This window comes from Salvelinus alpinus, chromosome 2 (assembly GCF_045679555.1).
Source record: "Salvelinus alpinus chromosome 2, SLU_Salpinus.1, whole genome shotgun sequence".
NCBI classification, from domain to species: Eukaryota; Metazoa; Chordata; class Actinopteri; order Salmoniformes; family Salmonidae; genus Salvelinus; species Salvelinus alpinus.
Genome location: NC_092087.1, coordinates 13,832,259 through 13,849,296, shown reverse-complemented (window position 1 = coordinate 13,849,296; position 17,038 = coordinate 13,832,259). Strand labels below are relative to the sequence as shown.

The following is a 17,038-nucleotide window of genomic DNA, read 5'->3' as shown; positions in this document are numbered from 1 at the left end:
TGGCCAGGTCTCTGACCTCCTCCCAATAGACAGTCTCATCGTTGTTGGTAATCATCAGCAAACTTGATGATGGTGTTGGAGTCATGCCTGGCCATGCAGTCATGAGTGAACAGGGAGTACAGGAGGGGACTGAGCACGCACCCCTGAGGGGCCCCTGTGTTAACGATCAGCGTGGTGGATGTGTTGTTACCTACTCTTACCACCTGGGGGCGGCCCGTCAGGAAGTCCAGGATTCAGTTGCAGAGAGAGGTGTTTAGTCACACAGGATGATCATTTACCATGCATGCATTCATTTGAATTGCTATTGCAGAGTTGCAGCCTGTATTTAGTCTGCTTTATTAATTAATTGTCTCCTGTTATACAAATCTATTCAGCATCGTGTTTCCCTCTGTCACTTAGGGCGTTTTTTCCAGACTTGAACCCTTTTCAATCAGAGAGCTTTAACTTATTGTTACCTTCTTTTTAGAGGTTTAGGTTGTCTGTTTGAAAGGTTTAGGAGTTAGAAAACAGAATTTTAACCACTAAAATACCTGTTCAAGACCTATTTACACAACCTGTTAATAGAGTACAATGTAATGCATTCTCTTACCGCTTCTTCAACATTGTTCTAAAAGACCCAGGTTTGAGTGCTTCTTTTTCTTCTTTGGACTTGGCTAATTCCTTTGTCTTTTTGAATCCAACTGGACAGAAACGATTCGTAATGTTTATGTCTTAAAGTGTTGATCATTCTTTTTTAAATCATTAGAATGCACTTGCATGACAAGATAAATATTGGTTAAGAGAGGTTTAGATTAGATGTGTTAGAATTCTCTTTTTGTATGTCCTACCTTCAATGACATTCAGCTGGATAGTGCAAACAGCCTTTCCATACTCATTTGTTGCAAAGCATTTGTAGGTGTCGGCATCTTCTGCACTTACTTTGGGGATCTGTAGGCAAACTGATAATGTATTAACTACGTACTTCCCATCGACTGCTGTTAAGGTCTATAAAACAAATCTATTGAAATATACTTCAAGGGTAATTGCTTTATTTATTTGAAAATCCAGGAATTTAACCAATAATTATTATAATACATTTTTTCATGTTAAAGGGTTGAAATATAAAGGTTGGAGTAAAAAGGGTGGGGACGTGTAGAAGTCAAGAGATTCGGCAGCATTTGATGGAACTGAAATTGACAACATGTCCCCTTTATTGTTGAGTATAAGAACCAGTTGGTGCTGACTGGTGATAAACATGCTTACCTCTAGGGTGTGTTCACCAGTCGCCTCGTCATACTTGCTCTGGAACTTCTCTGGATCGTCTATCTTTCCATTTGCTCGGTTCCATGTCACTTTGGGTGTAGGTTCACCATGCACAATGGCTTTGAACACCCCGAACTTGCCTGATTTGTGATTAGAGTCATAGAATACTCGTAAATAGTAGCAATTTGAACCATTGTGTTTTATTCTGATGTCCAGTATATGTCCGTATTTGGGTGTATAATTAGTCCATCCTTTTGGTGATACAATTTTACATAAGGATTAGTGCGATAGGTCGGACTGTATTTGTTTGGTATGTTATTGAATACATTGCATTTTCACCAAATATGATGTGTAACATTTGTTATACAACTACCCCCAATGATGAAAGAGCTAGGCGTTAATTATGGCATATGCTTTAATAAGGAGCTTAACAGACTGCCTCTATTAAAGGTTGTGTCACCAATCTAAGTGTGCAAGGTTAAATAAGGATTTGGTATGTGAGTGGGTAGGGCATAGAAGGTCATCATAATCATAAATTATGTAGAGTCTACATTTCATTTCTGTTGCAAATGAAGTTGATATGAGCCGTCTGTAAGGATTGCATTTTGTGGACTCCACCATACATCACATGCCTTATGACCACTGTCACATGTCATGGCCTGAAGCCTGTGGAACCTACTCCAAATGATATAAATGTCTCAACTGAGATGTAAAGTAATGCAATCGGGACTATCCCTACATGTCCTTCTGCTGCTTGTCTTAGTCAGGACATAATATAATATATGCCATTTAGCAGACACCTTCATCCAAAGCACCTTACAGTCATGTGTGCATTTTATATATATATTTTTTTACTTATGGGAGGTCCTGGGAATCAATCCCACTCTCCTGACATTGCAGGTGCCATGCTCTACCAACTGAGCTACAGAGGACCACATGTGTTAATCCCATCAGCACCCCCGCTGCAGTGGGTCACTGTTCCCATTTTGGTTGACCCAATTCCTGCAGTTTGGAATAATACATTTGTACCCCCCCCCCCCCCCCCCTTTGTTTATAAGGCAATAGCAGAACACACAACATTTATTGCAGTATAATAGGATAGCTATGCCTGTTAATGCAGAATATTACATAATTAACTGTTCCTTACCCTCCTGAATAGTTAATGCGATGGGCTTGCGTGTGAAGTCAGGGTGGCTTTTCCCCTCTGGTATTTCCTCCACATACTGCGTGATCATAACTCCAGGGACTTTTGATCTGAATTTCTTGACTGATCACACACACACAAAGAATACATCATTAGAAAATGGCAAAATTATTTGATTACATTGTTAGCACTTACTGCTTAAAACCATTGAGATTTGCATTAATGGATGACCAAATCTAACACACATAATGTCTAATACAGTTATAATCACTGAATTATTACATGCATTAATATCATGTAATATTTGACTTTTTGAATGTAAGGGATTGAGGGCCATATTCGGACCTAATATTACTGTAGAAGTAGTCATAGTACAACTAATAAGCCCAAGACAGTCTTGTTAAAGCAATGGCTGATACACCAAAACATGGAGTAGACTAGTAGTGTCAGGTCGAGAATACTGCCCTAAATCACATGCCACATCTAGCAAGAAAATACACCTATATGCAAAGTTTGCACGTGTTATTTTCATACCAAAATGAAGCCAACTAAGCAAAAAACATGATGTATGATTATTTTCACTTTAGATCAATGCATCATTGTTCTCTTAATATTTATGTTACTGTAAATGTTTCTTTTAAAGCTGAAATCTGTAGTTGGTGAAACCACCATGTCCTGTTAGAGATATTGCATCAACAAATAAGTTACTTCAAACAATGCCACGATGCTGGATGCTCATCTCTGTTTCATCAACAAAACAAAACAATAACAAAGGGGCTGGGGCGAACAGTGGTGCTGTTGCCCCCTTTACAGATTTCAGCTTTAATGTGATGTCTCATTTTTATTATAACAGCTGCAATTAGCACCGCTGCAGATACTTAGTCAATCTGACCCCAACTGTTTCAAATTATGTTTGGTCATCCATCCTATTTCCATCCATATTTCTCTGTTTTACTTGACTACTGTAACTGAACATGAACATAATTCCACAGCACTGATGAGTAATCATGAGCAAAACATTTTTGATGCAGATGTTAATTGTCTGTAAGAACATTTTCTGGAAACCCATAACCTAAAACCTAGGTCATGAAGGGCCCAATCTGTCCTCCCACATACTCAACTTGTATTCTCTTGCACAAGCTACAGTTAGGTTGCAAGACAATATAAGGACCTCATAGCAATCATCCGCAATGCCCTTTAAGGATAGTTTGTCAGTATTAATGGATTTGTCATTTCTTTAGAATTCTACAATGAAGTGCATCTGTTGTGACGCTGAAAACCTGAGTCATACACATACAGGAATTACACCATTCATATGATAATGTATACAGTAGCCTACATGCAACACAGTCTTTACTTTCATCCACCATGCTTTGGTACAGTAAAACACCCAGAAAAAAGTATAAGGTATGCTCTCTTAGAAAAAAACGTGCCATGTGGAGGCCTTTTGGGTTAAGTGTAGAACCCTTTCCACAGTGGAAACTTTTTTCTAAGATTGTACAATGAGAAAGACACATTAATGGAAACTCAAGTTGCTGGAGTTTCCTTTTCTCTTGCATACCTTTTTTGTGGTTGGGCTTTTCCATAGCACCCCCAGCACCTTCCACTTTACAAGCAACATGACAGCAAGAGAAAGGACATAGCACAGGAAACATTAATCCTGACAAAAGCACCTGAGAGAGGCTTGGGAACTTCGACAGGATTACGAATCCACACATACATGTACATAGATACGATTAACATGAAACACAAGGACAATGGAAACATCCAACACACACACAGCTTGGAGAGAACCAACATCCTAAGGTTTTTCAGAAGATTATTTGATGGAACAAATGTTTGAAAGAAAAAGTATGGAAGATTAATTGTATAAATACATTTGTAACCATTATGAATTTCTGAGTACATCAAATCATGGAATTAACAGCAATTATATTGTTTCATAAGTTATTATGCTGCTTGTCTTAGTCTTAGTTATATATTTTAATATTTAGCATACAAGGTATGTTTTCTCTATGGCGATGGCCTATTAATACTAACTAAGAACTAGTGGTGTTAAATTATACTAAATCTGCTGACCAACTTTGGTGTATCAGATATCAGATATGCCAGTCCTCATTGGCATCCAATAAGGTCCCATTTAATATGTGGTGGTTGTCCATAGGGTTGGGCTGTTGAGAGTCCTTTTCTGTGCCAGTTATTAATAGTTGGCTGTAAATTGAGTTGGAAAACAGCTGAGGAAGATGAGATATCAGATTATGTCTTCTACCAAACAGTTTATTGTCAGACATCCATCTTTTGAGTCCAGTCTTCCCATTTCAATCTTCCCCACAGTGAAAATTCTTTAAACGCTTCAGTTTACTGGTCAAATATGATCTCAAACTTAATCTTCTGTTTAGATTTGTTGACTAAGTAGATATGTTGTCAAGCATGCAGCACAGGTTTGACAGATTTCTCTTGATGTTAAATCAGTTCTTCAGTTTAGTTTTTCTAGAATAAGCATGTTGTCTTACAGTTTTGTGATGTATCTTTTGTAAACTGCAAGTAAATAAAACAATTCACAGCACTTTTCATTCTTCACTCTTCATAATCACGATAAACTTCTCCTTTTTCGTTCTTCTGCTGAATCCGAAATATATTCATGCCCATTCCTTTTCCAATATCACCCAATGACTGCCTGGTGATATTGCCTTATGATGGCGTTGACAGAGAAGTGTTTGACATGATTGGTTCACTAGAAGGGTTGACATGGTGATTTGACTGCTACTTCACATTTTAAGCTGATTGAAGCAATAGCAAGCAGCTTGTATTTCTTCATGTGCTTGTCTGGAGAATGGTCCTTTTCGGCAATATCTTAATTCCTAGTATAATTGACACTGTAGTAGGTGTTGTTAATATTTAATCAGGGTGCTCCTGTATGATTTTGGAAGCCCAGATGATTGAAGGATCTCTTCAACTTCCTCTCGATAGCACAAGAGCAGAAGACATTATTTGGTGATGTTCTTGACGAAGCTTGTCATTTATGACGATCTAAATGTCATCTGTACTGAAAATGATCTCATATCTTCTCTTCTCTTCTCTTAGTTGTGTATTGGAAGGTCCAATTGATACACTTTACATACCTTCGATTTACTGGCGAACTATCGGTAAAAGACGCTGGAGTACCGTGTTGCACACGCATTGCAACAATTGTTCTGTCAATACAGCACAACCTAACATTTTTATGCCTGCAACTATATCTTGACAATCAATAATGGGCTATGATTCCTGCCTTTTTTGTTATTTACCCTTTGCCTGTGTGTGACTGCATTGGGTGGTTGTCTGTCTTGATTTGACTGTTCAGAGGAGAAATCCATCACATTGCACTTACCCTTCTGCCCTTCGGCAGATTTATCTGTCACTTTCGACTTCATCACCTTCATCTTGGTATATTTTGGATCAGAAGGCTCTGTAACAGACATTCACACAGAGAAAAGGAATGTGAGTTAAAACTGTCAAGTTGAATGGAACTACACTACCACTGATTACAGTCATTGAGATGCCTACTAGGTACGAGACAAAATAAAAATAAAAAACAGTGGTTTCAGAAGAGATCATTTACATGAGTGACATTCTTTCCTCTTCAGCTAATAGCCAGCAGGTGGCACTTGAAACTTGGGTTTGGTGTTAGTTTGAACTATTTCTAATCTCATTAAAAGGATGCGTATCAAAGAAACCCCAAAATGACATCATCGGGGTAGTGTATCATCCTCCCAGATGATACAGTACCAAGCAGCTGCTAGCAATGGAAGAGAAATCTTGATTAAGTGATGCTGTTATTCTACCCAGTCAGTAAGAGGCAGCATGCAATACACATCTATCTATTGGCCTTGTGTCGAACCACTGGATCGATGTCTATCCTAGGAATGTGATGCTGACATGTTTTGATTGAGCCCTGCAGTTGTTGAAATCTCTACTAAACCAAACTGTGGGAGGATATGCAGAGGGGGTGGGTAGCAACAGAGGCACCGAGGGCGCTATAGATTATCGAGGTATTTGTAGATGGTTAATAGGGAACATAGCTAACAAAGATCTCTGCTCTCTGCAGATTATAGATCACTTGTCAATATGATTCTACAGGATTAAGAGTTGATCCTACGTTTTGAGAATTGCTTTTAACAATTTTATGTTGACAATTTAATATTGAATTGTGTTCACGCAATATCTGAATCACCCAATTTTTCTTAAAGCAATACTATCCTTGCCTGCCTGGTTTTATAGCATATGTTGTTTGGCTTGTCAAATGTCAAAGATAAATTAGGATTTTGATTTATAATGTACATCAGGTGTCCTCTGACACAGATTGTAAAGACAGAAATGCTAGTGATTTCAAGATACAGACTGACAGCACTTTTGAGACATAGCAGTATCATTGGTCTATGAATGTAATAGGTCACATAACTCTGTGTATCGTTCCTTTTTTTGTTGTAGTAGTAAAATTTGACCTAACGGCTGTTCTGCTCATCAAGCCTTAAAATGCTCATTGGTTAGGGGTTGAAGAGGGGGGAGTTATTAAGGGTAAGTTAACTCATATTTTTACATCTCGTCATAGATTCTTTGAAAATACGGTAAGGTGAGTGCTACCGCTTCAGGTCTTATATAATTATTAACATTTTGGTTTCATATTTCCGAACCATTGAAGTGATACTTAAGGATATCTTAAGTTAACGTATGACAAGATACGTTATTTATTGAAAGAACTTAGGTATACAGCTATACAGCTGAATTACCTTGAAATAACGTAGTGACTATATTTTGTTTCTAAACTAGGACTGGTTGCATGCATTTTTTAACCTTATATTCAGATATTATATATGTTCTATATGATTTAGCATGTGGTGCAGATGACTCAGTTTTACATTTGAAACTCTGAACATTATGTGTTCGCATGATTTGCATGGTGCCATAATCCCGCACATCTGTTGGATGTTTAAAATGCATCAGCAACATATTAGGGACAGAGCAGCATACAGTGTGTGTGTTCACGTATGCAGTACACTATAAGGACCAGATGTGAATAATTCATTTTGGGGACATTTGTTTAATGTAAAAAAACTGATATTTTAGTGTACAAATCAAATCAAATTTTATTAGTCAAATGCGCCGAATAAAACAGGTGTAGACCTTACAGTGAAATGCTTACTTACGAGCCCATTACCAACAATGCAGTTAAAAAAATACGTATAAGAAATAAAAGTTACAAGTAATTAAAGAGCAGTAGTAAAATAACAATAGCAAGGCCATATACAGGGGGCTACCGGTACAGAGTCAATGTGCGGGGGTACTTGTTAGTTGAGGTAATATGTACATGAAGGTAGAGTTATTAAAGTGACTATGCATAGATGATAACAACAGAGAGTAGCAGCGGTGTACAAGAGGGGGGGGGGGGGGGGGGGGGCAATGCAAGTAGTCTGGGTAGCCATTTGATTAGGTGTTCAGGAGTCTAATGGCTTGGGGTAGAAGCTTTTTAGAAGCCTCTTGGACCTAGACTTGGCGCTTTGCGTGTGGTAGCAGAGACAACAGTCTATGACTTAGATGGCTGGAGTCTTTGACAATTTTATGGGCCTTCCTCTGACAACACCTGGTTTAGTTGTCCTGGATGGCAGGAAGCTTGGCCCCAGTGATGTACTGGGCCATTCGCACTACCCTCTGTAGTGCCTTGCGGTCGGAGGCAGAGCAGCTGCCATACCAGGCAGTGATGCAACCAGTCAGGATGCTCTCGATTGTGCAGCTGTAGAACCTTTTGAGGATCTGAGGACCCATGCCAAATCTTTTCAGTCTCCTGAGGGGGAATAGGTTTTGTCGTGCCCTCTTCACAACTGTCTTGGTGTGCTTGGACCATGTTAGTTTGTTGGTGATATGGAGAACAGCATCCCTAGAAGGCCAGCATCCCGGAGTCGCATCTTCACTGTTGAGATTGAGACTGGTGTTTTGCGGGTATTATTTAATGAATCTGCCAGTTGAGGACTTGTGAGGCGTCTGTTTGTCAAACTAGACACTCTAATGTACTTGTCCTCTTGCTTAGTTGTGCACCGGGGCCTCCCACTCTTCTTTCTATTCTGGTTAGAGACAGTTTGTGCTGTTCTGTGACGGGAGTAGTATACAGCGTTGTACGAGATCTTCAGTTTCTTGGCAATTCCTCGCATGGAATAGCCTTCATTTCTCAGAACAAGAATAGACTGACGAGTTTCAGAAGAAAGTTATTTGTTTCTGGACATTTTGAGCCTATAATCGAACACACAAATGAATGCCAGTTTCATTGCTTCTTTAATCAGAACAGCAATTTTAAGCTGTGGTAACATAATTGCAAAAGTGTTTTCTAATGATCAATTAGCCTTTTAAAATTACAAACTTGGATTAGCTAACACAACGTGCCATTGGAACACAGGAGAGATGGTTGCTGATAATGGGCCTCTGTACGCCTATGTAGATATTCCATAAAAAAAATCTGCCGTTTTCCGCTACATTCGTAATTTACAACATTAACAATGTCTACACGGTAATTCTGATCAATGTTATGTTATTTTAATGTTCAAAAAATATGCTTTTCTTTCAAAAACAAGGAATTTCTAAATGACCTCAAACTTTTGAACGGTAGTATACATTTACATTTAAGTTATTTAGCAGACGCTCTTATCCAGAGCGACTTACAAATTGGAAAGTTCATACATATTCATCCTGGTCCCCCCGTGGGGAATGAACCCACAACCCTGGCGTTGCAAGCGCCATGCTCTACCAACTGAGCCACACGGGACCGGTATACGGTATACTTTTGATTGTGTTGGAATTAATTGAATCATGAACAATGTGTACCATTTGGTACAATATACTGTAGTAACAATTAAGTTCCAGTTAGTATCCATTGTTACAAGCTACTAGTTAGTTACCGCCTAATAGTAAATAATCAGGTAGATTCTAGGTGTAAAAAATAAACTAGAGCAGATTACTTTTTTATTTAAAGTGCTCTATCTGTAGAATAAAAGCGCAGAACATGTTTGATAGAATCTTTCCTTAAGTCATCAAGCAGCCTCAGCAGGGATGGAACTTAAGGATTTTCGGCACTGAACAGCCGGGCTAGTAGACCACAATTTGAACTAGACAGGATCCAAAATCTGTGTCATGCAATATTTGAAAGACAAAGTTTCTCTAGCCGGCGGTCTACTTGGGCACAATTTCTATTAGGCTGGTCTGAAAAGTATTACCTCGGGCTCGAGGGCTAGATTAATATCCATCCCTGAACCTCAGGCTATCTTAATAAACACACAAGTTGTGCCATTACTCAAATTGACAGCTTTATTTTTAGTTCATTACACACTCCCAAGAAGACTGTCCGAAGCAGAGCTGGACTCCAGCAGTGGTCTTGACTCTTGCCGGGGGCCTAAAAATGAACTCCAACGCCTTTGATAGACACCAAAGTATATGCATCCTTCTGCAGAGCTTATTTTACCTTCATTTAACTAGGCAAGTGAGTTAAGAACAAAATCTTATTTTCAATGACAACCTAGGGACAGCGGGTTAACTGCCGTGTTCAAGGGCAGAACAACAGATTTTGTACCTTGTCAGCTCGGGGATTCAATCTTGCAACCTTTCGGTTACTAGTCCAACGCTCTAACCACTAGGCTACCTACTAGTCCAAGGTGGTCAGTAGATCCAGGCTATGCCATGCTGTGTGCTATCACAAAGAAAATCACTTGTTTCTCTGATACGTGGCTGTATAAAAGGTAACATTTATGTCGCAGTGAGAAATAGGAGGCATGCTTTATAACCAGTATGTGGGGCAAGATTCCACGACTGGCAGCATAAGTAATTCACCACACTGGAGGCAGGCTGTCTTGAAATGTGTTGCTGTTGTTGATGGAAAGAAGAGTCCTCTTTTTTGATAATGTATGTCTATTTGTATGTATGTGTTTACGTGCAGTATTACTCCTGTTGTGGCGTATGTTTGTTACTAGTTTTGTACATTGTTATATAATTGTCACACAAGTGCTTACTTAGACTACTTTATATCTAAATTATATAAAATAGTGTTGATACTGGATCAGTGATGCAATTTTGTCTTGTAGCTCCTTCCTCTTGCAAATATTTCAAATGGTGTTTCCACATGGTGTTTCACATGAACTCATAAAGGTGTTGTATTACAGAGTGATAGACAAAACAGATGCAGCCCTGCCCTGACTTTCAATGTGCAGTCATGAAACTGAATTAATTAACAACACTCCAAATAAAGTGTCCAGGTTTGATGGAATGCACTCAACCTCATAATCTTTGTGACTCCATTTACCATGTCCTGTTAACTGGTAAATGTGATGTTTAACTTTATCCACTTGGTAGCAAACATTCACACACTGTCCTAACACCACGAAGTGTTGTAATAGTGTGCAGGTAAACTTGTGTCAATTTCACCTGAGAGGGAAGATTGACAAAGGCCTGTGCGTTCTTGCTATGTAACACTACAGCAGCAAGGCCATTAATTTAGGGGCAGAATAAAGCTACACTATGAATCAACCAGCTTGACAGTGTGCTGAACCTACAGTGAGCCGTGAGAATGATCTCATGAAGGGCTGAACAGCAAACGAACACACGTGGCTCATTCCACAAAATGGGTGCCTTTTGGACAAGTACACTTTTAAGAAATTAACTTAAACATATCATTTGTCATTTTAGGTGAACATTGAAAAAAAGGGGCCAATCCTTAAGAATACTTAAGGATTGGTGTCCTCCCCACGGGACGGTTAAGCTAACTTAGGCTAATGTGATTAGCATGAGGTTGTAAGTAACATGAACAATTCCCAGGACATAGACATATCTGATATGGGCAGAAAGCTTAATCCAAAAATGTCTACCAGTTTCACCATCATTGTAAAGGCCTAGTTATTTTGCTGCTTTAATAAAGCAATGGGACGCAAAATGCACCCATTTCGTGGAATGACCCGCGTACTTATTGCTAAAATGGTGCTAGACAAGTCTGAGTAACTCTGTCTTCCACCATTGACTGCACTGTTGACCTCACACTTGAAATGGCATCTGAGAGGATCTCAAGTGTCCCTCCCAGCGATTTTTCACACGTACACTAACCACAGCTGTATAACTCACAAAAAACAGTTCCTTGATGACAAGGGGTTTTGGTGACAGACGGGTGCTGTATTTGAAGGGTAGTATTTGAATTGCCAAATGGTTTTCTGAATTATTTTCAATTAAGGGAGCTGCCAAGTTCATGCATAAATTCCACAATAGAGACTCAAGGTATGTTTGGCACATGCTTCACCATTATAACACACATTTTGTTAGTGTTATGTTCCTTTTGTTCTACTGCATTGTTTCCAAATACAATCATGTATCTTCTATTTTGTTTCTGCTTCTGTAAAATGACACAACAATAGTTAATTTAGATACAAGTATCTTCTTAATCGTTAGTCCGACATAAAAATGTTTGCACTCTCACACACATACAGTACACACTGAGTAACATAGACTGACCAGGTGAATCCAGGTGAAAGCTATAATGCAATTAGTGTAGATGAAGGGGATGAAACGGGTAAAAAAAAATGTTACGCCCTGAGACAAGTGAGATATGGATGGCGCATGTGTGCCATTCAGAGGGTGAATGGGCAAGCCAAAATATTTAAGTGCCTTTGAAGGGAGCATGTGTTGAACAAACCTAAAAAAAAGATGTTTTTATTTATTTGAGATTCTTCAAAATAGCCACCCTTTGCCTTGATGACAGCTTTACACACTCTTGGCATTCTATCGACCAGCTTCATTAGGTAGTCACCTCCCCCCACCCCTTTTGCCCTCAGAACAGCGTCAATTCGTCGGGGCATAGACTCTACAAGTTCTCGAAAGCGTTCCGCAGGGATGCTGGCCCATTTTGACTCCAATACTTCCCACATTTGTGTCAAGTTGGCTGGATGTCCTTTGGGTGGTGGACCATTCTTGATACACACAGGAAACTGTTGAGTGTGAAAAACCCAGAAGTGTTGCAGTTCTTGACACAAACCAGTGCACCTACTATAATACTCTGTTCAAAGGCACTTCATAATTGTATCTTGCCCATTCATCCTCTGAATGGCACACATTCATGTGTATATATATATATATTTATATATGTATATGTATTGTCTAAATTGTATTAAATACAGAATAGCTTTTTGCGGATTGACTATAAAACCAGCCCACTATGGCATATCATATATGTTTGGGCTGCATTTTTATTTGACACCTCCATCTATAGTTAGCCGTCACCCTCAAACCTCACAACTATGACCTCACGGCTATGACCTCACGTCTATGATCCAGCTCTACAAATTCCGCAAGGGTGAAATTCAAACTGTAGAACACACATGCCCAACTAAAAAGATTTTATGCATTACCACCAAGTTAGCTGTACCTCTTCATATGGAATCCCATTCTAATGTACAGTACAGTATGTCAGACACATAAGCAAGTGAATGTCCGTAACTAACTTAATGAGGTATTCAGTAACTTGAGTTACTGAAATTAGAGGGCATTAAAACTTAAAGACCAGAAAGCAAACAGTTGCGACATTTAATACCCTCTACCCTTAAGTCTTTTATGTACCTTTTAAAGGTATTCAGCCCTGCTGAAGTTATTTTACACCCTAATCTTCCGATATCAACTGAAAATCCCTGTGGTCATACAAGCATCTGCTTACATACTCATATGCAGAATAGCATTATCACTATGTTTCCCAGAACAACTAAACGGTATTACTACTACTTTATGTACATTATGGAATGTTGACCTTTCCTCAAGTCACATAACAGAATAACAATACTGGCACAATTAAAAAAGGTACAAGCCCAGGTTGTATTTCCCTCCATGCTGTTCCATCTCGTCCGACCCCCCCATTCTGCCAGAGAGGAGGGAAGAACGACCTACCTGCTTACAGTCCTCAATGCTCTCAGCTGTGCTCCTTTCAAGCAACACTGTGGCTACTCTGATATTTGAGCGCCTGTTCCAAGTTGTGCTCGGTAATAAATCCTAAAGAGCAACGTGTGTGTCTCTGCCTGAAGACTCAGCGACTGCCAAAACGAGTTGTTTTTTTTGTATTTGTGTTGAGGAGTTCGCACCAAAGACGTTTGGTTGGGTGGGTGTTGAAGAGGGGGGCCCCACTAAAGGTGGGTCTAACTAACACTTCCTTTACAGTGGCACTCCTCATACAGTAATGTTTATTAACTGGTTCCCATAACCACACTTTCACTTAAAATCATGAAAGAGAAAAAATATGATATGTTCTTCATGGTGTATATCCAGTGAATATAACACTGCAAGTTTGTCTAGACCTATGATGGTTATTTTCAATTATACATTTGAGTGTCATTCATTACTAGAAGTAATAAGGTCTGTGTTTATTACAGTTGCTTTTGACTAAGAAATGTAGTATTTTGTGTGTGAATAAATTGTAGTAAGATGTAAATTGTTCATTTCAATAAATCAGTCAACAAAATGTAAATGAAAATACAGTGGTTAATGTTTTTTTGTATAATTTCAAAGATTAATTAATATATCAGAAAGACTGCTAATGTTTGACAACTCGATAGACTACCTAAGCTTTCTTTAACTTCTTGGTTACATCTCGCCATCCTCAAACCAATTTGGGAATAAGAAGCACTTTTATGTTGACTGTAAACCACACAGGTCAGGGCACCTGAGAAAAAAAAAGGGAATAAATGCATCAATGTGTATATATTTTTAAATACCAACGTTTATTATTGAAAATGACCAGTGATTGCTATTTTGGCTCAGTGGTTCATATTTGTAAGCTCTGTGGTGTTGGAAAGGTTCTTATGAAGCGTAAATCATAAGACTTGAATTTGTCCCATTAAATTTAGTGTGGAACGTAACTTGGCTGTTATTTTCCTGTCAATTCTGAGGGGTATGGTAGTATTGATTACTGTCTCAATTACTGTAATGAATTTCACTGTGATTTCTATGGTTACAGTAACCATAATGGTCAATGTCTTTTTTTTCTTAAATGTTGTGAAAGATTGTGTTCCCCCCATTAAAAAAAATATAAAGAAAGAAAGAAAATAAACGTGCACTTGTCTTTTTTTTTACTGTACTAGCACTGCCTTTGCTGATAACTTCTTTATTGAGGAAAAATGTACTTAAAGCCAGACTCAGTAAGTGTCAGTTTCGTAATTTTGTTTGAATTTAATATTTTGTTTTGTCGGGCCAACAAAAGAAACCCAGGTAAGACGTCATAATATGCTCTAGAGTCTAGGCTACCTGAGAGTTGTCAAGCAGCTGCTGGGCCAGCCACCCTTTGATCCAGATCAACCAGTAGGCCTCTTCTAGTTACAACAAACATGTAGGCTGCTGGATATTTTTTTTTAAATGTACAAGTCAACTATGAAGGTAAGACGTGAAATGTTTGCAAGTACTGTAAGTTTTTTTTTTTTTTACTATAGTAGGCTACACCACCGGTTTGCACATTTAGCAATGGTTGAATAATATATCGACAGCTGTGTGCTAGCCAGCTAAATTAGCTCGCTAGCTTTCTGTGTAACTAATGTATTAAAGTTTAATTTATCAGCAGACAATTAACTCAGACTTTTGTGTGTAAGGTTCTGTAATTAGTTTTTTAGTTAACCTTGTGTTCTGTTTCGTTGTGTTCTTGAACGTAGCCCTGTCTTTCATTTTTGTTCATTGATTTCACCTGTGTTAGTTACTCACCTGGTCTCATCAACTCCTTATTTCGTTCAGTTCATTCTGTTTGTGCCTTTGTGAGGTATTGTTAGTTTGGACTCTACTAAGCTTTGGTTTGTGAAAACCAGTTAAAGCCTTCAGTCCTAGTTTTGATTCACCTGCCTGTTTGCCTACCTGTGTATGATGATTGCCCGTCTGTGACCACGATTCCTGCCTTCTGCGAAGGCGAAACAAACACCTGCTGTGCTCTGCGCGTGAATCTACACCTTTTTCTCCCTGAGTATTCATTACATTGTGATTATCATTGGCACTGTCCACAGCAGTGTGATACTAGCACTCGTGAGTGAGGAATGCCAGCCTTGCTGAATAAAAATCGCCCACAATTCAGTTTCCAGTTTTACTCAGAAAATCAAGCTAGCAACATCAGAGCAACAGAACGCGCGTGACAAAATGGTCAATAGGCCTACGCATCATAATTACCTTGAGAAATCTGACCTGCAATTTGTAAACCAAGCTGCTGTACTTTTAATAACTCGTAAAACTGTATTTTGTATCGCTTTGAAGTGACCCAAATGGAAAATTAAGCTTTAATTGATCAATTTTCGAAATATGGTAAACAAGAAAATAACATTTTATATTTTATTTGGGACTTACTGAGTCTGGCTTTAATACAACTGATATGTAGCTGTCTCACCTAACTATCTTAAGATGTATGAAATGAATGTTTGGTAATGTACTGTAGCACTTTATGGCTGAAGCTTTTCTCCAGGGGCCATGTTATTCCGGTATCCAATAAATTATTCATTAGATGGACCTGAAAAGATAATGGATATTAATGTACATTTTATCACAGCCTTTGTAAAAACATTCCTTCCATTTTCTGTCACAGTGGTACAGTATATAATTCAGAGGGAGGATGTTCAATGCATCTGTTACAATTATTTAAAGCAATATGATCTTAAGAGTACATTTTTATTTTGTTTATTTCAGCATGTGCCTATACTGAGAATGTAAAGAACATGTTTATTTAGGTGCTGGTTGACATTTGGCATAGTACTTTAAAAGAGGCTCACAGTCATGCCAACTGTGAGTTGTTTAAGTTAATAGGGTAGCTATATATTTAGAACATAAATAAAAGTGAACTATTGCCCTTGATCCCTGACATAGGGAATTCACAGCAAGATGTCTGAAAGGTCGTCTCATCCTGTCGGTATCAAGCAGGACATAAAGTTGTTCTTGTCCCATTACAAATCAATACCATGACCATAAACACCACATACAAAGCAAAAACTCTTTATTTATTTATTCATTTACATATATCTCAAATTTCACAAACCTTTCCTAGCAATTATACAATACACTGTATGTGTAATGAAAAGTTAAGTTATATTATCCTTTTTAAGCTAAGTTACTTGATAAATCGTTTTATGGTTTTACACATTTTGCGGTTTTACAAATTCAAAGCCTTGCCCCATAAGGCTTAGTAGTAGTGTCCAATGTTATGGACTTGGTTTATGAGTTCGTATTAATAACTGCCTACTTGCAGAGAACGCACCTGCATTGGCTGTAATATTAAGTGACCTTATATATTTTATTACCATTGGCAAAACCTACCAACACACTTAGCAACAGAGAGCTTGGTCAGATCATGCAATTGGAGAGCAAAATTAGACCCTGAGGAGCAGACCTTGAAATGCCCAAGCTTGTTTCCTTCCCTGAGCTGATCGTTTCAAGACAATCTTCCTGTGCTCACCCTGCTTTGCCCTTGCAGTAAAACTATTGCACTTTGCCATTAGAGGCAAGAGGTGTCATAAACCTGCCATATTACCAGAATTCATTATGGGGGATATCACTTTTCCATCCTCTCGAAAACGTCATCTCGCATATTGCTAATTCTCTCGTTGTGATAATGAGATAACTAGACAGTGTGTAATTTACATAATC

The 17,038-nt window shown here is 38.5% G+C and overlaps 1 protein-coding gene across 7 annotated transcripts in view; it reads right to left on the bottom strand.

The window, feature by feature from the left end:
* The window catches only part of igfn1.1 (immunoglobulin like and fibronectin type III domain containing 1, tandem duplicate 1), a 36,897-nt gene that overhangs the window by 16,346 nt on the left and 3,513 nt on the right, over positions 1–17,038 (bottom strand). For 2 of the 7 annotated variants that reach the window (XM_071367105.1, XM_071367115.1), the window contains exons 1-7: positions 13,325–13,492; positions 5,757–5,834; positions 3,948–3,992; positions 2,390–2,509; positions 1,243–1,382; positions 828–927; positions 590–680 (exon numbers count right to left, since the gene is read on the bottom strand). In XM_071367105.1, the coding sequence (XP_071223206.1) occupies positions 590–680; positions 828–927; positions 1,243–1,382; positions 2,390–2,509; positions 3,948–3,992; positions 5,757–5,808 (548 nt within the window). In that variant the 5' untranslated portion in view covers positions 5,809–5,834; positions 13,325–13,492. Of the gene's footprint in view, positions 1–589; positions 681–827; positions 928–1,242; positions 1,383–2,389; positions 2,510–3,947; positions 3,993–5,756; positions 5,835–13,324; positions 13,567–17,038 lie in introns of those variants that run through there. The other 5 variants (XM_071367094.1, XM_071367111.1, XM_071367083.1 and 2 more) reach the window with 4 other exon arrangements.